General features: G+C 37.3%; 1 protein-coding gene across 1 annotated transcript in view; it reads left to right on the forward strand.

Annotated features, from left to right (window-relative positions):
• MGAT4A (alpha-1,3-mannosyl-glycoprotein 4-beta-N-acetylglucosaminyltransferase A) overlaps positions 1 to 23,655 on the forward strand; it is a 109,002-nt gene that overhangs the window by 30,081 nt on the left and 55,266 nt on the right. Inside the window, exons 2-3 of the mRNA XM_063078591.1 lie at positions 9,760 to 9,927; positions 12,432 to 12,572. Of these exons, the coding sequence (XP_062934661.1) occupies positions 9,760 to 9,927; positions 12,432 to 12,572 (309 nt within the window). The remainder of the gene's footprint in view (positions 1 to 9,759; positions 9,928 to 12,431; positions 12,573 to 23,655) is intronic.

The raw sequence follows: 23,655 nt of genomic DNA on the forward strand, positions 1-23,655 counted from the left end.
ATACCAAAACCAGAGATACAACAAAAAAAGAAAATTACAGGCCAGTATCATTGATGAACATAGATGCAAAACTCCTCAACAAAATATTAGCAATCAGAATACAGCATCAGAAAAATTATACACCATAATCAAGTGGGATTCATCTCAGGGATGCATGGATGGTTCAATATATGCAAGTCAATAAATGTGATACATCATGTCAACAAAATGAAGGACAAAAACTATATGATTATCTCGATAGATGCAGAAAAAGCATTTGACAAAATACAGCATCCGTTCATGATAAAAATGCTCAGCAAATTAGGTAAAGAAGAAAACTTTCTCCACACAATAAAAGCAATTTACGCCAAACCAATTGCCAGTATCATCCTAAACAGGGAAAGGTTGAAAGCTTTCCCCTTAAGAACATGAACAAGACAAGGATGCCTACTCTCACCACTCCTATTTAAAATAGTATTGGAAGTACTAGCCAATGCAGTCTGGCAAGAGAAAGAAAGGGCATCCAGATTGGAAAGGACGGAGTCAAACTATCCCAGTTTGCAGATGACATGATCTTATATATATAGAAAAGCCTATAGACTCTGCTAAAAAACTCTGAGAGCTGATCAGCAATTTCAGTAATGTTGCATGATACAAAATTAACATCCCAAAGTCAGTAGCATTCTTATACTCCAGTAATGAAGTAGCAGAAAAACAAATCAACAAAGTGAGCCCATTTATAATAGTTGCCAAAAAAATAAAATATGAAGGAATCAGTTTAAGGAGATGAAAGATCTCTACATGAGAACTACAAATCACTACTGAAAGAAATTAAAGAGGACACAAAAAGATGGCAAGACATACCATGCTCTTGGATGGGAAGAATTAACATTGTGAGAATGTCTATTCAGCACAAAGCAATCTACAGATTAAATGTGATCTCCATCAAAATACCAATGTCCATTCTTCACAGAAATATAAAAGTAATCCTAACATTCATATAGAATATCCAAAGCAACCCTGAGCAAAAAAAAATAAATAAAAGGTGGAGGCATAAACACTACCTGACTTCAAATTATATTACAAAGCTATTGTAACTGGCATAAAAACAGACACAGAAGTAAATGGAACAGAATATAAAACCTGAGAATCAACCCACATATTTAACAGCCAACTGATCTTTGACAAAGGCAACAAGAACATACATTGGGGAAAAGACTACCTCTTCAATAAATGGTGCTGGGAAAATTGGACTTCTGTATGCAGAAGGATGAAACTGGACCCATACCTCTCACCATATACCAAAATAAACTCAAAATGGATTAAAAACTTAAATATAAGACCTGAAACCATAAAATTACTAAAGGAAATTATAGAGGAAACACTCCAGGAAAGTAGGACTAGACAGAGACTTTATGAGTAAGACCCCCAAAACACAAGCAACAAAAGAAAAAATAAATGGGACTGTATCAATTTAAAAACCTTCTGCACAGCAAAGGAAACAATCAGCAGAGCAGAAAGACAACCTACAGAATGGGAGCAAATATTTGCAAACTATACATCTGACAAGGGATTAATATCCAGAATATATAAAGAACTTAAGCAACTCTACAGTAAAAAAATAAATAATCCAATTAAAAAATGGGCAAAGGAGATGAATAGACAGTTTTCAAAGGAAGACGTACAAATGGCCTACTGGTACATGAAAAAATGCTCAACATCACTAGTCATCAGAGAAATGCAAATCAAAACCACATTGAGATGATATGTCACCCCAGTTAGACTGGCCATTATTAAAAAACCAAGAACAACATGCTGGCAAGGATGCGGGAAAAGGGCAATTGTTCTACACTGTTGGTGAGACTGTAAATTAGTACAGCTATTATGGAAGACAGTATGGAGGTTCCTCAAACAACTGCAGTTAGAACTACCATATGATCCAGCAATCCCACTACTGGGCATATATCCAAAGGAATGCAAGTCATCATGTCAAAGGCATACCTGCTTGCCCATGTTCACCACAGCTCTATTTACAATAGCCAAAATATGGAACCAACCTAAGTATACATCAACAGATGACTGGATAAGGAAAATATGGTATATATATATATATACACAAGGGAATTCTACTCAGCCATAAAAAAGAATGAGATTCTGCCATTTGCAGCAACATCAATGAGTCTGGAGAAGATCACGTTAAGTGAAATAAACCAGACAAGGAAAGAAAAATACTACATGTTCTCACTTATAACTGGGTGCAAATGAAGGAAGGGAGGGAAGGAGGAAGGAAGGAAAAGACCAAAACAATATGTTGAAATTTCAGAAGGGAAAAGCAAACCTAAGGATACTAGAGATGGGAGGATACTAGAGATACTAAGGATGGGGGAGGCGGGGGGAGGTGTTGAGGAGGGATAGGTTGGGTAAAGGGCTTAAAGAAAGATCATGATTTGTGGTAATAATATGAACAGAGCTAAGTATACTCTGAGTGTTATCCTAAGTTATGCCATTTATTGTTGTTTTTTTCTTATTTCACTATGATAATGGGATTTGAGACTTTATGATGAAATTTCTAAAAAGATATTACCTTCCCTAAGGGAAATCAAGGAAAATGCATCTATTTAGGTTAAGAAAATATTTCTAAGAAAGTGTGTTATATGTATATGCCTTATTTGTTTGTCTTAAGGTATTGTGCTTCATAAGGTCTGCGGATAGATTTTAACTTATTAAACCTCTACCAGGAAGTTTGTTTTCAATGACACTGGTTTTTTTTTTGGCTTTTTGTGACCGGTAAGGGGATCACAACCCTTGGCTTGGCGTCGCCCGCACCGCGCTCAGCCAGTGAGCGCACCGGCCATTCCTATATAGGATCTGAACCCGCAGCCGCTGCGCTCCCAAGCACTGCACTCTCCCAAGTGCGCCATGGGGCCGGCCCTCAATGACACTGTTAATGATTATATTACTTAGGAGACAACTTAGAAAGTAGTGATTGTGTTCCAGAAAACTTTTCAACCATAGCATATCTGGTATTCACTAGTAAATAAGGTATGTGATTCTATATGTCCACGAGACTCATTTTTCCTTTTGAGCTTAGAAGGGTGCAGTTCTTTTCAGAATTCATGCTTAGGTGATGAGTCCTAACTGGAATACTCCAAAAACAGGGACTGATCTTGATAATTCCACATAACTCTTAAAAGAGAACTTTGAAATAGGTGTCTGCTGGATACTTTGAAACCTCTCTTCTGCCCCACATGTAATCTTGAGGATTATGGCCCTAAACATTTTAATGAACCCCTCCTGTCCCTGGGTCTCCTTAACATGTGGGCCAGTGGAAAGGAGGAGAGGGAGCTAGTAGAGCAGAATTATATAAATGTCCAGGCTGCTAGAGTACAGACCTACTCTGAGGACAGTATTGGCTATCTTTATGCTTCTCAGTTAGTGGTCCCTGGACTAGTAGCACCAACACCAACTTGGAGTTTGTTAGAAATTCTCAGGCCCCACTTCAGATCTACTGAATAAGATTCTTTGGAGATGGAGTTCAGAATTATTTGTTTCAGTACGTCTTTCCAGGTGGTTCTTATGTATGGTAAAGTTTGGGAAAGAATGAGACATCTGGTCTTGTTTGTAATTTTTGGCTATTTATTCTAATGAGAGTTGTCTGTTAAAGTTCTGTTCTTTCACCCTATTTCATTTGGACTCCTGCTCACTATGTCTTTTGGCTTTTCTAGGCTTTCATTCTCCTAAACCACCTTCTGAATCTGGGTCTTTTATTTTTTCTTTAAGAGGTTTGTAAGTGGGAAATTGCTTGCAATTTCATCTAAGCCTTCTTTTTGATATATTTAAATGGCTGTATAAGAATGATGAATGTGCACTTCTAAAAAAAATGAAGGAAAATGTTTTTCAAAGGCAATGACTTTCTAAAACTAAAAAAAAAAAAAGCTTGTTAAGTTGTGGAATCAGGCTGGCTGTTTAGCTCAGTTGGTTAGAGAGTGGTGCTGATAACACCAAGGTCCAGGGTTCAATCCCTGTACTGCCCAGCTGCCAAAAAAAAGTTGGAACCTATTACTGAAAAAGGAGTTTCTCATTCATATATATATACATATTTAAAATACTTATCTTTGTGAAAGGGCTCAGTGTCGTACTAAAGGACGGGGGGATGAACCAGATAACAACATTCTTTACAGTGCCAGAATTTTGTTTTTTGGTGGCTGGCCAGTAAAGGGATTGAACCCTGGACCTTGGTGTCAGAATTTTATTGTTTAATAAATATTAAAATTTTTAAAGTTAAAAAATTAAAAGTGAGGGCCAGCCCGTGGCTCACTTGGGAGAGTGTGGTGCTGATAACACCAAGGCCACGGGTTCGGATCCTATATAGGGATGGTCGTTTGCTCCTATATAGGAGAGCGTGGTGCTGACAACACCAAGTCAAGGATTGAGATCCCCTTACCGGTCATCTTTAAAAAAAAAAAAAAGTGGGTTTAATTTTTGGTAATTTTGATTTCAACAGTAAAACCCATTTTTAATGTTAGCTCATAGAATTTAGTGTAGTATTCCCCACATCTTGCTAATAAGAAGGTACTGTTGTTTGGAAAATGAAGTTTTCTATTTTGTTTTTATGTGCTACCCGTTGGGTGTTACTTATTAGTGCTCTTTTGTTCATATTAATCATTCATTTATACTGTTGATCACTTTTTAAATTAAATTGTTGAGTCCAGAGCTGTTATTTAATTGTTGAACCATATGAAATTGCCACTTATGTATTTTTGCAAAGGATCAAATGTCAGCAATTTCATATGATTCAACCTAACATGTCTTTGAAAGCCCAGAGGTACCCTTTTACTGGAAAACTGACCTGATGGTTCAACTTGAAGGAATTAAAGTGGCCCGTTTGGAAATTTTATGTTGCATAATGTTAGGTTCATAAAACATGATTTGTACTTTCATTGTCTAATCTAGATACATAATTTTCTACAATTACAAAAAGCTAGATTCTGTCTACAATAAAAACAAAACAATAAACAAAACCAGGCACTTCCCAGTGAGATGGTAGTGTAAGAGTTGCCTCTCAGTTTCCTGCCATGTCCCCCCCTCCAAGAAACTGAATTAGTTCAAAGAAAAGCAAAAATAGGAATTTTGCTACTAACATTGAAAATAGGGAATGGTCAAACACATACTAATTTGGAGGAATTTTTTTGTCTGTGTTAAAGTTTGAACTAAACTGCTAGGGGCTGATACACCACTTTCCTCCTCAAGAGAGCAGTGTGGTATTATGGGAAATATAAATGGAGAAAACTATAGGAAATTTCTAGAAAGCTGACTTGGCTTTCTAGGTGGAGTGTGAACTTGACGTGTTACTGTGGAAAATCTTCGTAGCGAAGGGTGAAATAAGAAACAAAGGACAGATGTGAGAGAGATGGGAAGCGCCCATGTGGAGCCTTTTCATAGCTGTGAGCTTTGGACTGAGAACCACAATAGCATCTGGGCCAGAAAGAAAATACTTGTGACTTCCTATAGTCCATGGGCCCAAGGGGTCTTTTTAAAACTAACCTTCCTAAAAGCATGGCCAGTTCACCTCAAAGCAGGGGGATATTTTGGAATTAGGGGTGGGGGTATTTCTCTCCTGTGACTGGTTATTTTTACTACTTGGTGAAGCTGGTCTCTGGGAGGTTGGTTTCAAGAACTACCAAGAAAATGCACATAGGGACAGAGACCGCCCTCAGATCCATATCCGTACCACTCAAGAGCTGCCTGAAAGACTGAACCTGTATCTACCATGCAGTCCTCTTGCTTACTTTAAAAAATCTTTTTATTAAAAAAAATTCAAATGAAGAAATGAGGAGTTGCAAGGATAACACAAATAACTTCTCTATATATTCCACCTATTGTGAACATTTGCCTCTGTGATCTTTCTATTTATAGATGTTTTCAAATGTTTCTTTTCAGAGCCATTTGAGAGTAGATTGCAGAAATCATGCCTCTTTACTCCTAAATAATTTAGTGTTTATTTCCTAAGAACAAGGACATTCTCTTACATTATCACAGTACACGTGTCAAATTCAGGAAATTAAACACTGGCACAATATTATCTATTATATAGTCTATATTCTGTTATTTTCCCAGTAATGTTCTTGGTAGCATTTATTTGTTTTGGTCCAGGATCCAATTCAGGATTGTGCTTTGTTGTCCAGTCTTCTTTAGAAGTCTCTTTTACTCTCAGCCTTTGTCTTTGATGACCTTGATGTTTTTTAAAGTACAAGACATTTGTTTTATATATAATTCCTCAATTTCAATATATCTGATGTTTCCTTGAGATCAGGTAAAGATTATGCATTTTTGGCAGGAATCCCACATAACGAGGTGCGTCCTCTGTGTGGGACTTCAGGAGGCACCTGATCTCTGTCCCATTATTGCTGACATGAACTTTGATCACTTGATTAAGATGATGTCTTCAAGGTTTCTTTGCTATAAAATTAATGCTTTTTTGCTTTGTAAATTAATGAGTGCTATGTGGGGAGATACTGTGAGATGATATAAATATCCTATTTCTCATCAAACTTTGTGCTACTAGTTTTAGTATCCACTTTTTATTTTTTCCTGGATCAATTATTCCTATGATGGTTGCAAAATGGTGATTTTCCAACATTTATCATCCCTTCTATATTTATTAGTTGGCATTCTGCTGTAAGAAACACTTTTCCCTCATCTGTTAATTTTTATTTCTTTATTAGTGATGTAGACTCTGGATTATTTTATTCAATACGTTAAAACTTACATTTCTTTTGGTATTGAAATTGTCTCCCATTTAGCAATGGGAGCCCCTTAAGTACCCTCCTTGCCCTTTTGACATGTCCTGTCAGTTTTTCTTCTAACAACACTTTCTTACTTGGTGGCAAAAGAATGTTCCAGGTTCATCTTAAAGTTGTTTCTCTAAAGAGTTCTAATTCCTTTCACTGGCAAATGGTGTTTAGAAACCAATATGTAGGCACTGCTTATGTCTTAAGGGGAGGATTCTAAAGGTGCTCACATAAAGAGGGAAGAACTCAGAGGACAGATCACCTATGCTATTTTGGACACAGTGTGCTTGGACTGATCTGCCCTTATCTACACTTATTTGGACGTGGCAGTCCACACTCTTAATTTCTGCAATTTTACAGTATGTTCTGATCTCAGAGCAAGTTCCCCCATATTCATTTCTAGATTTTTCTTGGATCTTTAAAAACATTCTTCGAGATGAATTTTAGAATCATACATAAAGTTCCAAAAAATATTCCATTGTTGTTTTGAAAGGTATTAAATTGGGTTTATTATTTAGCTTCAGCCTTCTTAAAGATTGACTCTTCCTATTTAGGAATAAGAGATTATTTCATTTTTTCACATAAATTGTGGGTCTCTCTTGTTTTATAGTTGTTCATAGTTTTGCATTTGTGAAGAGTATTTTATCAACATTTCTTTTACCGTGAATTGATACATACAGCAACGTGCCTAAACCATGAATGTATATAGTACTGAATTTCATTAAGTCACTGCCCAGGTCAATAAATGGGACCTTACTGGCACCCTGAAGTTTCCTATATGCCCCTCCCAATCACAACCTCCCTCCCGAAGCCAGCAAATTAAGAGAAATACAATGACTTATGTGGCTTTCTGATGGAGTTTGGATGTATTGTCCCCACCAAAACTCGTGTGGAAATCTGCTCTCCAGTGTGGCAGTGTTGGAAACTGATTGAGTCATGGGGGCGGATCCCTCATGAATGGATTAATGCTCTCCCTGGGGGAGGGGGGAGTAATGAGTGAGTTCTTGCTCCATTATTCCCGGGAGAGCTGGTTGTTTAAAAGACCCTGACACCTTCTCTCCCCATCCCCTCTTCCTCCCCCTCCCTCCTCCCTCTTCCTCCCCCTCCCTTCTCCCTCTTCCTCCCCCTCCCTCCTCCCTCTTCCTCCCCCTCCCTCCTCCCTCTTCCTCCCCCTCCCTCCTCCCTCTTCCTCCCCCCTCCCTCCTCCCTCTTCCTCCCCCCTCCCTCCTCCCTCTTCCTCCCCCCTCCCTCCTCCCTTTTCCTCCCCCTCTCTCCCCCCTCTTCCTCTCTCCTCCCCTCCCCTTCCCCCCTCTCCCCCCTCCCCTCCCCTTCCCCCGTCTCCCCCATGACCCCGCTCCCCTCCCCCTCCCCCTTCCCCTCCCCCTCCCCTCCCTCCCCCCTCCCCCCTCCCCTCCCCCTTCCCCTCCCTCCCCTCTCCCCCCTCCCCTCCCTCCCCTCTCCCCCCTCCCCTCCCTCCCCTCTCCCCCCTCCCCTCCCCCTCCCCTTCCCCCTCCTCCTCTCTCCCCTCCCCTTCCCCCTCCTCCTCTCTCCTCCCCTCCCCCTCCTCCTCTCTCCTCCCCCCTCCCCTCCCTTCCCATCCCCCTCTCCTCTCCCTCTCTCCCTCTCCCTTTCACTTCCTCTCGCCATGTGATCTACTTGTACACACTGGCTGCCTGATGCTTTCTGCCAGGAGTAGAAGCAGCCTGAGGCCCATGCCAGATGCAGCTGTTCCAGAATCGTAAACCAAATAAACTTCTGTTCTTTATAAGTTACCCAGTCTCAGGTATTTCTGTTATAGCAACACAAAACAGACCAATACGCTTTCATTATTCAAGTAGGGAAGCATGGCGGTTAAGCAAGAGAGACTTTTTACCCTTCCACAATTCTTAAGAGGTATTTACTGTGTGGGCTTTTATGTAATGGACAAAGAAAAGAGTAATCAACATTGTATAATTGACTAGCTTTATGAAGCATACAGATTCATTTTTCATACATCTTGTTTCTTACTGAGTTTATCCTTGAATAAAGCAGAGATTATAGTGTTAAATTAAAAATTGCCTACGGTTTGTTTAGCTTAGGTGTCATAATAGTAGCTTTAGGTTATTGAGCATGATACAGAAGTTGAAAATCATTGTTCTGTTTTTTCTTAATTTAATGAGATTGTGGAAATTGTTCATACCACTCTCACAGCCTCAGTTGCCATTCAGTGCCGCCGACCAAGTAAGAGAATGGTTTCTCTTCTTCCACCATCTCTTGGGTAGTAGTGTCCAGATCTGTCCTTGGGCCTCATCTCATGCGTGCTTTGTCTCTGAGTTGTCTCATTTATATTCATTTTTTAAATGCCTACATTTAGCCTCATAAAATCCACTTTTATTCCTCAGACCAGGTTTTCTTGACCTGTGATTCTGTCCATTTATTAAAATGAATGACTTTTAATAGGTTTCTTGTACATATAGCTGATCTAGTTTTTAGGGATCAGGAATTTGACCAAACTCTGGCCTAGGAAAATCTTTTCAGAATAGGAATTGCAGAGGAAACATTTAGCCTATAGAAATGAATGATTAAAAATGCTATAAAATATGTAAACTTCATTATATTATTATGTATATTATCATCAGTTTCTGCCTCATCTCTATCTGGTTGATAAAAATATGATCTTTGTAATTGTTTGTACCTTTTGAGAAATGATGTTTGTATTATGCTTAAAGTGTTAATTCTAAAAAGTTTTATCCTTTCTCCATCTTTAAATTTCTGGAGTGCTCAGTAGAAAGTTCTCACATTCTTACCAATAATAAGAGCACTAAGGTAGTGGTTGCTTTGTTATGTAAGTCAGGGCTCTTTTTCATTTTCAGTTCTGTATCAATGAATAAACATTTTCTTCTGAAAAATTTGACTTTAAACTTTCTAATCTTACAGTTCTGTTTGGATTATGTTGTTTGGGTTTTTTTTTTTTTAAATACACTAATAACTTTTTTGGGTTTGCTTCTAGAAAAACTGATTGCTTATCAACGAGAATTTCTTGCTTTGAAAGAACGTCTTCGAATAGCTGAACATAGAATCTCGCAGCGCTCTTCGGAATTAAATACCATTGTGCAACAGTTCAGACGTGTAGGAGCAGAAACAAATGGAAGTAAGGTTGCACTGAATAAATTTTCAGGTACAAATGATTTTTTTAATTGTAAAAAGATTATTATTATTATTTTTTGACCAGTAAGGGGATCGCAACCCTTGGCACGGTGTCATCTGCACCATGCTTAGCCAGTGAGTGCACCGGCCATCCCTATATAGGATCCAAACCCACGGCCTCAGCGCTACCAGCGCTGCACTCTCCCGAGTGAACCACGGGGCTGGCCCAAAAAAAGATTATATTTTTAAAGGGTTATGTGCGGTATTTTATTTGAAAGTTGTATAGTAGTTTGTCAGCCAGCATTTATTATCCTTTTCAGAGAGAACAATCACCACACAAAACTTTCTATTCTTGTAAATTATAAAATAATTTTTATTAATTGCTAAATTTGATTTTAAGAGAATAATATTAAATTAAATTTCTGTTGTATAAGTTTCACTGACAATTGTGGAGAACCTGCATCTTTAGAAAACATATTCAAAATGAGATTAAAATTTATCTTTGTGTTTATGCATGTTTATGTTGTGACATATATGTGGACTTCAAATGGACCCTGGAGAAATCTTTGATCTATTTGAACTAATTAATACTCTTAAATCTGATTTATAATAAAGAAGATACATGGTTTTATAATGGATACTTTTGGGAATATCTGACCCGTTCCTTCTCTGAGAACTTCTGGTCAGAGTAACATGAATGCCGATTATCTTCTCTTTGTTTCTGTGCTCTTCTTTTTCAGATATTAAATTGATATACATATATAATCAGTTGCCTCCAAATTTGCATAATCTTTCTAGATTAACATACTTTATCCTTTGGCTTCACCTATTCTAAAAAAACATGAATTCCTCTCATCTTGAGTTCTACTACCTTACCTTATTTGTAAAGTTTCATGTTCCTTTCTTCCCCCCACCAATGATAGAATTTGTGTATGTTCACAGTAACGTTTAAAATTCTGGAATGGTATAGATAAAAAATAAATCACCCATAAGCCTGATGCTAGGTGATTTCTGTTAATATTTTTTTCCTTCTAGACTTTTTTCCATGTATATTTTTCTTCAAAATTGTGATAGTGTGTTATAGCCTGATTTTTACTCTTGGAATTATGCTATGAGCATTTTTACTATGTTATTAAATACTTTTCAAAATACTGCTCTTAAAAGGTGTAATATGCTGGCTATGTAATATAATATGTAATATATGGTAATATATACCATAATATATTAAACATTTTTCTGTGATCAGTCAAATGGTTTTTTTTTTGGGGGGGGGGTTTCCCCCCAGTATATAATCCAGTGATGAACATCTTTGTATATAAATTGATCACATTTCTGGTAGCCCTTAAGTTATTTCATTAAATTATGACTTAACAACAGGGTCTATGTTTTGATGACTGTTGATTTTCAAACACATGGCACAGTTGCTGGAACAAAAGTGATAATCACTAAATATTCTTGAGTGGTCAAAAGCTAAATTCTTAAAAGGCAAATTACTGAATAATAGGACAGAAATGTTTTAGGGTTTTTGATTCTGTCCTGAATACCTGATACATTTATCACATTATCACCAACATTTAATATTATTATTTAATCTAATTTGATAAGTGGAAATCGGTATATGAGGGTATTTCAAAAAGTTTGTAGAAAAATAGAATTAAAGGATAATATGAATCTTTTCATGAACTTTTTGTAGTACCCTCATATTGTAATTTTTTATTGTTTCTTTACTCATGAGGCTAAACTAATGTTATGTATGAAAATTATTTGCATTTCTATTGTGAATTTTTGGTTTTTGTCATATTTTAATAGAGTTTAGGCTACAAGTCCATACTGCTAACTTACTTGTTTAAAAGGTTAAATTCTATTTTAATGAAATTTTAAAACAATATTGCTTATATTGCTTATACTACCAAGTTTTTATTTCATATCATATTAAATAATTCATTGTTCCTTCTAATAAAAACTGAAACTATTTGAAATTTGTGATCTGTACTGAGCATACTTAACTTGTGCTATGTAAAGTATTTTACTTGAATTTTTCAGAAAAAGTATATCTTTCTTGTGAAATTTTGATAAAATATAAATGCAAAAATTAAGTGAAAGTTATTGGTGGTGACTGTAATTATTATTACCTTTTCATAAGTGGATAGTGTGTTTGGAGTCTATTCAGTAAGTCTGAGTTCTGAAACATTATAAAGGTGAGTGATTTAACATTCCACCTTCTCATGTTGGTTTTGAGTGATTTAACATTCCACCTTCTCATGTTGGTTTTGAGTGATTTAACATTCCACCTTCTCATGTTGGTTTGGCTGACCTTCTTGGCTTCATTTAGCCTGTTTTTATCAACATCACGACTCTATGAGACTCTGATTGCAAAAGTGTTCTTTTGATTTGAAATAGAGATCTCATTCACCTAAGTATGAAATTAGGAAAGAAAATTTTTTAGTTCTTGTAAATTTTTACTGCTATTTTTATAGTCAGCAACATCTATAAAGTAAGATATTCCTGTAGATTAATTATACTTCTGTATTTCAGATAATACCCTAAAGCTATTAAAGGAGTTAACAAGCAAAAAATCTCTTAAAGTGCCAAGTATTTATTATCATTTGCCTCATTTATTACAAAATGAAGGAAGCCTTCAACCTGTTGTGCAGATTGGCAGTGGCAGAAGAGGAGGTATGTTTGTTTAGTTTCTTAGTGTGGTTGTACTACTGGTCTGTAATTATGTCTTAGAGCATTATGTTGACATCAGAAGTCTGGCAGGACAAAGAATAAAAATTGTTTATCTGTGTGCAGTAACTTGGGACTCATTCTAAAGTCCATGTTGAAAGGAACTGGACATTTTTCTCCATAGACCAGAATAATATTACTGAAAAGGATCATGAGAAATCTAGTTCAGTCCCCATCCCCAGGTAGACAAATGTTTAAACCTTTATAATTTTTCTGTTTTATAAATTTGGGAGGCAGAGAGATGACTTTTTTCTTTCTGGTATCTTATTTCAACGTTAATAGCTTAAAGTCATGTCAAAAAGGTTTTCCTTATGTCTGCCCTACTTTTTTTTTTTTTACAGAGATGCAAGTAGATAGTTTTATTTAACTTTTCATACAATAATAGAAACACTTGGTTTTCCTCTTTTTTCTAATATACTCAAAAGATAATTTATAGCATTTTTTTCTGCCCTTGTCAGAGCCACCAGAACTTCTTGAATTTTTCTTCTAGGACCTTTTTGCCACTCTTATACTTTTAATTTTTTCCATTTTGACTTTATCTTTTCTTTGTAGATTTTATTTTGGTGGCTGGCTGGTACAGGGATCAAACCCTGGATCTTGGTATTGTCAGCACTATGTTCTAACCAACTGAGCTAATTGGCCAGCCCTCTTTGTAAATTTTAACATACTGAGACCAAAGTGTTATTTTGTTCTCCTACAAGTCTTTAACAAGTGACAAAATGATTACCTCTTAGACATGGAAATTCATTTTTTTGTTAATGTTTTTGAAAAGCTGATTTAGTCTCTTTTTGACTCAGTACGATTCTTAAGTATTTTACTGCCTTTTTGGGGGTCATATTTTCTCATACTATTTGATCTATAAGCTTTTACATTCATCTTGTTTTAGTTTTGCCTTATTTCTATTTTATTAATCATTTAAAAATAAATACTGCATTCCTAAGGAGGTGCTAACTGTTAAAATGTCTTCAGGCTAACTCATTCTTCCATTTCTTTACTGATTCAAGACATATTTATTGAGGCCAGGCACTCTGCAAGTGCTAGATGCACAAAGACTAATAAGATGTGTAGGATACTCTAAATTATTTTCTTCAGAACATTGATTGATTATTTTTGTAGCTGATACTGTGTTCATCATGATTTGGGTCAGATGCCTTAGCCAATTGTGGGTTTGTTCGTTTAGACTGTATCTTCATTAATAAGGATAGCAAGGAAAAGGAAGTGGAAGTGCTTTTAAAGGCATTTAAAACTTCTCAGTCTCTAATAGTTCTTACATAGTATCCTGTTCTTATTTTATGGATGTGACAGTTCTCTTCCTTTTGAAGATACTTATTCTATCCCATTTGTTTATTTTGAAGATACTTCTATCCCATTTGTTTATATGACTTTATTCACTATAAATATAATAAGATCTTGGTCAACCAGCTTTTCAGTAGTTAACATTCTTATAAAGTTGACACTATTTTTGAAAGGTAGAAAAAGAAGACAGCTTGGGAAAAGAAAACAAAACACCCAGATTTATGTTAAAAATTTCCTTCCTGAATCCATAGGCAGTGGTTCTTAGAGTTATAGAACCCTTTGAATATTCTAGGAGAAGTCTACTTAGAAAAATGCACATAGAAAAATATCAATGTCTCCTTAGAAAAATGCACATAGAAAAATAATTTTGCATGTAATTTCTGGAACCCCAGAACCTATTGAGGGACTTTATATTAAGAACTCCTGTTTTTTAGATTAGAAAAAAAACTTCTTGCAAAAAATTCTGTTTTTCAGTGGTCAGGCTGATTATTAGGGGAACAGTACTCGGAACAGCTAAGCCTTCGAGAGAGGTCAGTGTTTCATGTGGCTACCAGGAGAGGGGCTGGAATTCTCACATCTAGAACAAAAAACTGCCAGCCCACTCACCCAGCCCCAGATCCCTATCTTCCCACAAAATTTGCAAAGGCAGACTGCATTAAACAGACACAACAACTACAGTTGGGTAAAAGGGCATCTTCTACAACTAGGAGTTACCAAATATTTAAGAAAATCAACACCATAAAGAACTTAATACTCAAGTAAATCACACTTTGTAGAGCAAACAATATGATTTAAAAATAATATAATCAATATATTTTTAGAGGGATGAGAGAGGACAACTCATAAAATGATATAAAATGACTCATAAAATATAACTCATATTTTAAAATGTTATAAAATGATCAGTTGGAAAACTTAAGGTTTTATTTCTTTTTTTTTTTTTTGGTGGCTGGCTGGTACAGGGATTGAACCCTGGACCTTGGTGTTATCAGCACCATGCTCTAACCAATTGAGCTAAATGCACCAGTCCCATTTCAATGATTATATTTAAACTTTCTTTCTAGATGGGCTGATTAAGAGTAGACACAGCTAAAGATCAAATTAGTGGTCAGAAAGATTGAGCTGTGTAGTTGTTCCAGAATGCAGCATAAAGTGCATAAAGAATGGAAGTAGACAAAAATTTTGATATGCATCAGAAGGAGAGGACAAAGGCAAGGGAAGGGAAGAAATAAATAAATAATAAAAGAAAATTTCTTTGAGTTGGAAAAATATGCAGGTCTTCAGATTAAGGGCTGATTCAGGACAGAGCAGGATGGCTGAGATGTATCAAAATGCACTACTGGATTATAGAGGATAGCATGTGATTTTTTATGTATTTGCTGGAGTGAAAGTCCATGAGCACCGGCTATGTGCCAGGTACTTTGGTGTACAAAATTGGATGTGGCTTATAGTCTTGTGGAGCTTCAGTCTAGTAAAAGTGGTGTGCATTATTCAAATTATAAAATCTTTCAATAGTGATATAAACGATGCATTGAGAATATGCAAAAGGAGCATTTGACCTAATTAAGGGGTTCAGGGAAGTTTCAAAAAATACATTTTACCTGAGACCAGTAATGTACTTTACTGGTAAAGATAGGTATACCAGTTTCCTATTGCTGCTGTAACAAATTACCACAATCTCAATGACTTTAAACAACACAAATTTATTACCTTACAGTTTTGGAGGGCTGAAGTCCTAAAGTCAGGGTGTCAACAGGAATGTGTTCCTTCTGGATGCTGTAGGGGAGAATCTGTTTTCTTGTCTTTTCCAGCTTCTAGAGGCCACCTTCATTCCTTTGTGGCCGCTTCCTTCATCTTCAAAGCATAGTATCTTCGAATATCCCTCTGACTGTGACCCTCTAGCTTCTGTTGTTAATCTCCTTCTCTCACTTTGACCCTCCTGCCTTCCTCTCATAAAGACTCTGGTAATTACATTAAGTCCACTGGGTTGTCCAGGATAATTTTCCCACCTCAAGATCCTTAGCTTATTCACATCTGCAAAGTCCATTTTGCCATGTAAGAACACATTCACAGGTTCTGGGAATTAGGGCATGGATATCTTTAGGGGGCCTTTATTCTTTCTGCCACAGTGGGAGAAAAGAGTATTCCAGAAAATGGGAAGAGCACCACGAAAGCCCTGTGATGGACCGTGGAATTATAAAAGAATACCAGAAACTGGGTAATTTATAAAGAAAAGAAATTTGTTTCTTACAGTTTTGGAGTCTGGGAAGTCCATGGTCCCTGGGGACCTCTGATGAGGGCCTTCTTCTGAGTGGGAACTCTCTACAGGATCCCATGGTGACACAGGGTATCACATTGTGAGCATGGCTTGAGCAAGAAAGTTAACATGCTCACTTGATCTCCTTATAAACCATCAGAAAGAACCACACCCTGATAATCCATTAAACATTAATCCATTCATGAAGGCACAGTCCTCAGAATCCAATCACCTCTTAAAGGCCCCACCTTTCAAATACCATAGTTAGATTTCCCATCCTCTTAACACTGTTACAATGGGGGGGGGGATCAAGCTTCAATGAATTTTTTTGGGCGGGGGGGACATTCAATTCATAGCAAAGACTGTTTATAGGATTTTGGTTTTTATCCTGAGTGGGAAGTAATTGGAGGATTTTAAACAGGACTTGTTATAAGATTTAAATTTTCCAAAGATCACATTTGCTGCAATAGAAGAATGATTGTGAGGATGTGTTAAGAAGAGTGAATGTGAAAGATTACAGGCTGTTTTAGTGATCCACTTGGGAGAGAATGAACTCGGTCTAGGGAGTAGTGGGAGTAGTAGAGACGGAAGGATGAAGATGGGTTTAAGAGTTGTTTGGAATATATGGTAACATATAAAGGAAGAGGTAGTGATGGGTTTGTGGACTGAAGTAGAGGGAGTGGTCAAGGAGAAGTCCTAGGTTTTTGGATAGAGTAACTGGATGCATGGTGGGTGCTGGTCACTGAGATAGGGGACAATAGAAAGTGTTTTTCAGCATTGGTTTACAAGAGAAGATCAGAAATTAAATTTAGATGTAATAAATTTGGACATTATTTTGAGATATTACAGTAGAGATGTTAACTAGGCAGTTGGATATTTAGATATGGGACTCAAAAGAGATCTGAGGTAGATTTAATTTTATGAATCATTGTTTGTGTGTAAGTGGTTGTTGAAGGCACAGGAATGGAAGAGATCACCTGGAACCTAGGACTAGGCCTTGAAGTCTTCCAGCAGTTAATTTCCAGGGAAAGAGGGAGATGAAGATAGGGAAGACAGAGACAAAGAAGGTGCAACTAGGCAGAAGAAGAGAAAAACATACCGTTATGGAATATAAGGGAAAGAAATAGGGAATAAGATGACTAAAATCAAAGCATAAGGAAACATGATAGGCTAAAAATATTTGACTAGCAATGAATATTTTAAAAGAAACATAATTTAGTTATAACTGAAGGTAGACTGAGTAATTGAAGATTGAAAATGCCAAATTAAGACTGTTCCTAAATTTTTCTTGATTTTAAAGGAAATAAGTACTAGAATTCAAAAGCTTTCCAGGAAAGTGGAAGAAAGCTGAAATAGTAACAGTTATAGCTTTGTCAAATTATAAACACCACAAGGCAGGGGCCTTACCTATCTTATGACTACATTTTAGATTTCTGGTACATAATATACTATATGCATAATTAATATTTGAATTGGAAATATTGGACAGTGAAACAATAGAACAAAATACTTAGTCCAGCCCTTTGTCTCTCCTGTTTGGTTTCTTGGTTCACTTTGCTCCTGCCTAAAAGAATATGTTGATATTCTTCACTTTGGTGACATATTTCTTCTGAACTCTAACCCCTTAGAATATATACATTTTCTGGATTGAAAATCACAGAACATTGTATCAAATAGGACTGGCTGGGTTATGCTCGCTCCAAAATCCCAGTGGCATAAATAACAAAGGTTTATTTATTTTTTGCTCATAGTACATGTCCATCATGGTTGCTGGGGGGCTTCGTGCGTTATAGATCACTCTGGGATCCAGGCTGGCAGTGCAGTCACCGTCTTGAATGTTACTGGCTGCTCTGCCAAAGGGAAAGGACAACTGTGAAGGATTTCACAGCAGTTAGAGGAGCTTAGCCCATAGATTACACAGCTAGTGACATATGAGCTATTACTGGTCACATCACTTCTCCTGACTGTCCCCAACCATAAGGGGACCAAGAAATGTAATTTATCGTGGGCTCAGAAAGCAGAGAAAACTGCCTTTTTATGTCTGTAGGTTGGCCAAAATTAGTACTTTTATTTTTAGTGTTTTTGGAGTCCTTGAATGCCTTGTTAAACTAAGGAATTTAAATTTCAGCTCTAAAATAGAATATATTTGGGAACAAAGGCTTATTCTCTAAACATGCCATCTAAACTTATACAAAACAAAACAGAAACTGAAAAAATCCCCAAGAGTGTAGTAGGGAGTAGGGAATTTGTGTTATTACCTTAGACCATTTCTGTTTGCATACTCCAGGTCAGCGTGTGTTTAGTTTTTTCCATAAACATAGTCTTTGAACTCCATGTGAGTTAACGTTTTCTAGGAATGCTTCACATCATAGTTATACTTATAATCTATATTCTAAATATTTGAAATATTTTTTTACTTAAATTCTGAGGTAAGGTACATGGAAATTTGCTTCCAGGGTAACTGATCCTGTGTTTTGACATCTCAAAGAACAATGGTCAAACAGAATTTTTTTTTTTCCTGTGAGTATTATATTTATCACCGAGAAAACACACAGTAGCAAGTTCTGTATTGGCTTCAATAAAATCCAAAAGTTAGTTTTTAACATAGCTACTACACTCCAAAATTGAAGTCAACACAGTCATTACTACAAATTAACTTGTTGAAAGAATCTATCCTGAAGAGAAAGGAAACTAGGAAAAAGAATTTAAACAATCCCTCCAAAACACACATTTATAAATACTGTCATGAATAAAAAAGAAGTTTGCTATTGGCAAAAGAAAAACCCAGCAATAGCTTACCAAATTCTTTAAAATTTAAAAGCTGTACTGTTTTGGATTCACACTTAAGCAGTATTCTGGTCACTACAGTTATGACTGCACATTGCTTTGTACTCACCTTCTCTCAAGTAAAATGTACAGAAAATTCCACTGTGTCCAATGAAAACAAATTTTAATTCGGAGCCTTTCCCCCCCTCAGATGTGTTGTTCTGGACAAAAGATACCGCATTCACTTACTCAAGTCATCCTTGATTCCTCCCCTCCCCTTGCCTCTCCCAGTCTGAAGCCCCATTGGTGAGGGTCTCCAAACTATATCCTAAGTCCACCCATTCATCTCCATCTCTTCAGACACCCTAATTCAAACCATCATCTTTTCCTTTTATAAGTGCAGTAACTTCTAACTGACCTCTCTCAAATGCTTTTACTCTTAAAATGATGCTTTTATTCTCCACAAAATTTGGTAATCTCTCAGAATTACATACCTGATATCACTCCCCAGTTTACAACCTTACAATGGCTTTCTCTTGCACTGAGAATTAAAACTAAATTTGTTATATGTGATCCGACCCCCAACAGATTGTCTGAATCTAGGCTTATTCTGCTTTAGATACATTCTGTTCTTGCTATTTCTTGACTATTTCGAGATCATTCTGTCTTCTGGAATGTTCCTCTTCTGGAATGTTCTTCCTTAGCTCTTTCTCATCATAGTTACCAGCTCAGTTGATAACAGAGAGGCCTTCCATGACCACACTATCTATAAAGGTAAATAAACCCCACTTCATTCATCACACTTTCTAACATTACCACATTTTAGCTTGTATAGTACATATCATTCTCTAAGATTATACAAGGGGACTTCAAAAAGCTCATGGAAAAATTGAATTAAAACATAAAAATAAGAAATATAAACTTTATTTCTTAATACAGGCTCCATCAAGTTCAAGACATTTTCAGAAGTGATGATACCAGCCATTTAGTCCCACCCTGAAGAACTGAGGATTCTGGGAATTTAACCATGTCGATGCAGTCTTTTTTACATTATTTACTGAAGGAATATGGGTGTCCTTTAAAGATTTTTAAAGATTAGAAAACAAAAAGAAGTAAGAAGTGGGCAATTCAAGACTGTAGGGTAGATGCCTAATGATTTCTCAAGGAAACTCGTGCAAAGTTGCCCATGTTTGATGAGAGAAATGAACAGGAGCATTGTTGTGGTGGAAAAGGACTCTGATGAAGCTTTCCTGGGTGTTTTTTTGCTAAAGCTTTGGCTAACTTCCTGAAAACACTGTCATAATAAACAGATGGGATTGTTCTTTGGCTCTCCAGAAAGTCAATGAGCAAAATGCCTTGAACAGTCCAAAAAAGTGTTGCCATGAACTTTGCTTTTGACCAGTCCACTTTTGTTTTGACTGGGCCACTTCCATCTCTAGGTAGCCTTGGCTTTGATTGTGGTTTGTCTTCAGGATTGTATTGGTAAAGCCATGTTTCAGCTCTTGTTACAGTTCTTTGAAGAAATGCTTCAGGATCTTGATCCCACTTTTTAAAAATTTTCATTGAAAGCTTTGCTCTTGTCTGCAGCTAATCTGGGTACAAGAGTTTTTGTACCCATTGAGTGGAAAGTTTGCTCAACTGTAATTTTTCAGTCAGAATTGTATAAGCTGAACCAATTGAGATGTGTGTGGTGTTGATTATTGTTTCTGCTGTAGTTGTCAGTCCTCTTCAATTAGAGCACAAGCAAGATTAATTTTTTCCTTTCAAATTGATGTGGATGGCCTGTTGCTGCAGGCCTTATCTTCAACTATCATCTCATCCCTTCTTAAAACAAGTTATATGTAAACTGCTGATTTCTTTGGGGCATTGTCTTCATAAACTTTTTGTAAAGCATTAGTGATTTCACCAGTCTTCATAAATTTGATGTGCTTCAATTTTTTTTCTAAGTTTATTAATATTACTATTTTCTTTTTTTTACATTCAGTGATGTTGTGGAGTGTTGGGGGAGGGGGATAGGGGAAAGGGAAAGAAAATAGGGTGGGAGAAGGTGGAAGGAGGAGGGGTGGGGTTGTGGCCTATGGCATCCCCCTCATTCCTACATGGGAGACCAGGGGGCTTCCAGCAGTGGCTTGGTCATTGCTGGGCTGGGTGCAGATGTCAGAGGGGTGTGGCTGAAGCCCTCGTCTCCCACTGCCCCAGCTTGGGAGCCCAGGGCACTTCCAGTGGTGGCTCAGTGGGTTGGTTGTGCGTGTCGGTGGGGCATGGCTGAGGCCCTCAGCCCACCTCCCTCAGGACTGGTTGCAGGTGTTGGGGGCAGGCATGGCTGAGGCCCCCAGCCCTCCCTGCTCCCTGGCTTGGTAGCTCAGGGGACTACCAGTCCTTCTAGGTTTTATAGGTGTTCTTTGGTGATGAGAGACCTTTACTAGTTAATATCAAACTTTGCCTCTGGTATGTGGGTATTTTGTTTTTACTTTCAGGTCTGTATTGGATTATTTGCTGTCCCCACCACTTAAACTCTGTGCTGGAACTAATTTGTTGTCCTTTGCTTACTTCTAAAATGGGGGAACTTCCCGTGGGGACCATTACTTGAGCTGTGTGGTTGAGCTAAATTGTTGCTTTGCTGCTGATTCCCTGGGGAAGGCTTTTTGTACAGCTCAGGTTTTAATGGTTGACTTTATAGGTGCTTCTGGGAATCGTGAGATCTGGTAGACCTGGGTTGTATAGAAACTCTGGTCTGGGCCTGAGTCTTTTCAGCAAACTGCACTCCCTGTAGTTCTATATTCCTGACCAGTCTCCACTGAGTGGTCCTGTGCTGATTGGGGGGCACATCAGCTGTCCTTGCTGGGCCCCTGTGTTTTCCCAGTGGTCCCATCTCCTCTACCACCCATGCTGAAACCACTTCCCATTGAACGGGCTATATGCTGGTCCTTTGCCATGACTCACTGGCCTCTGAGTGGCTGCTTTTTTTCAGTTGTGCTCCTTGCACCTATATGGGTCCAAGGGTACCCTGTTAGTAGTCTTGCTGGCCTGAGGGCCACCAAGGCCCTCTTCTCCCCTGCAGCCTCTAAGCAACTCCATCCAAAGGGCACAGCTGTGGCTTTTGCCAGCTCTTGCTCTGTGTGCTCACCAGCCCCAGCCTTGAAGCGGCCAGGGCTCAAAATGGTCAGAGGGGTTTTTTCTTTCTCTCATCGTGGCTTCTCCCACCTTCATGCACTCTGTAGGTCTCTCTTCCTCTTTCCCTGAGCTCTAGTGGCCCCACCTTGGCTGTTGCTTTTTAATAGTTGTAAATTGGTTGATTTGTGGGAGAGAGTGATGCTGGGGACCGTCTACTCTGCCATCTTGACCGGGAGCCTCTTGCTTCAATTTTAGCAGAATCCATGTTGCTCCAGTAGGGGTTCTTTTCAAACTGATGTCTTATCGTTCTTAGTCCATCAAACTAGATCCTGTTTAGACATGTCATAACAAGTCAGTACAAGTTTATTTTGGTGCAAAAAAATGTTGCAATCCCTGCGTGGTTTTTTCATAATATACATTTTCCATCAACTTTTTGAAGACCTTCTATTATTTATTTATCTTTTTCCCCATTCTAGAATGTAAGTTACATGAGGACAGGGACTTTAATCTATGTTGTTCACCGTTATATGCCTAACACCTAGAATAATGTGTTTCATTTAATGGGTATTCAATAAATATGTGTAGAACAAATAGAGCAACTCCCTGTTTTTAGTCTTGACAACTTTTCATCCCTAAAATGGAAGAGAGGAATGGCATGGAACCTTGGGGCAGTTCCTTAAATCCTTTGAATCTTAGTGTTCTTACCAGCAGAATCCTGATGGCAGACCGGTTGATCCATGGTCTTTAAGCTTCCAAGTATTTCATAGGATATCCAATAAATTGTCACATAATTAAAACTAAGTTATTTTTAACACGTGCAAAATACTTCTCTATTGATATATAACACTCAGAATACAAAGACTTTAAGACATAATTTTTAAAAATTTACTTTGAAATAGTTCTATAATATAGTATATATGTTCCTAAAAATCACTGTGCTGTGCAAAATTGTGCAGTAAAATGAGAAAAATGGGGTTAGGATCATAACATTCAATTTTGTCAGTTATACATAAAAAAAGATAAGAACCTGATAAAAACTGTAGCACAATTTTATGCATGTTAAATTATCAAGAAATACATAAATGCTACAATAAATATAGTATTCTACCTTGAAAAAGACCTGATGTCTGTTTGTTAAAGTCGGCTGCAGAAGGGTTACAGCTTCTAAGGGATTGTGACAAGGTACAAGGCAGGTTATCTGCAATCTGATGGCAAGTTTTAACTCCTGATGTGTGTGGGTGTCGTTGATAGTGCCTGGTGAACTGAGGAAGGTGGTAGATGATTGAGATGTGTATGTTTTGTGTATTTTTCTACATGGTTTGGTTCAATTTTCTCAGCTTGACTTAGTTGGGTACAATTTTCTGTTGTTCACCCAGTGAGCATTTACCTCAGAGGAGATATTGCACAAAAGCAAATGTGAAATTCACGTTATGCCTAAATTATTCCCTAATATATTAATCTTGTAGGAACAAATTTGCATTCAAAACAAGCATTGTAGTAGAATTGACTGTAATTTTATACTAAAAAAATTACACAAATAATATACAAAATTTCTGTATGTCCTCACCCCATGTCCCTAAATGTTCATATCAGACA

This window comes from Cynocephalus volans, chromosome 14 (assembly GCF_027409185.1).
Source record: "Cynocephalus volans isolate mCynVol1 chromosome 14, mCynVol1.pri, whole genome shotgun sequence".
NCBI lineage: Eukaryota > Metazoa > Chordata > Mammalia > Dermoptera > Cynocephalidae > Cynocephalus > Cynocephalus volans.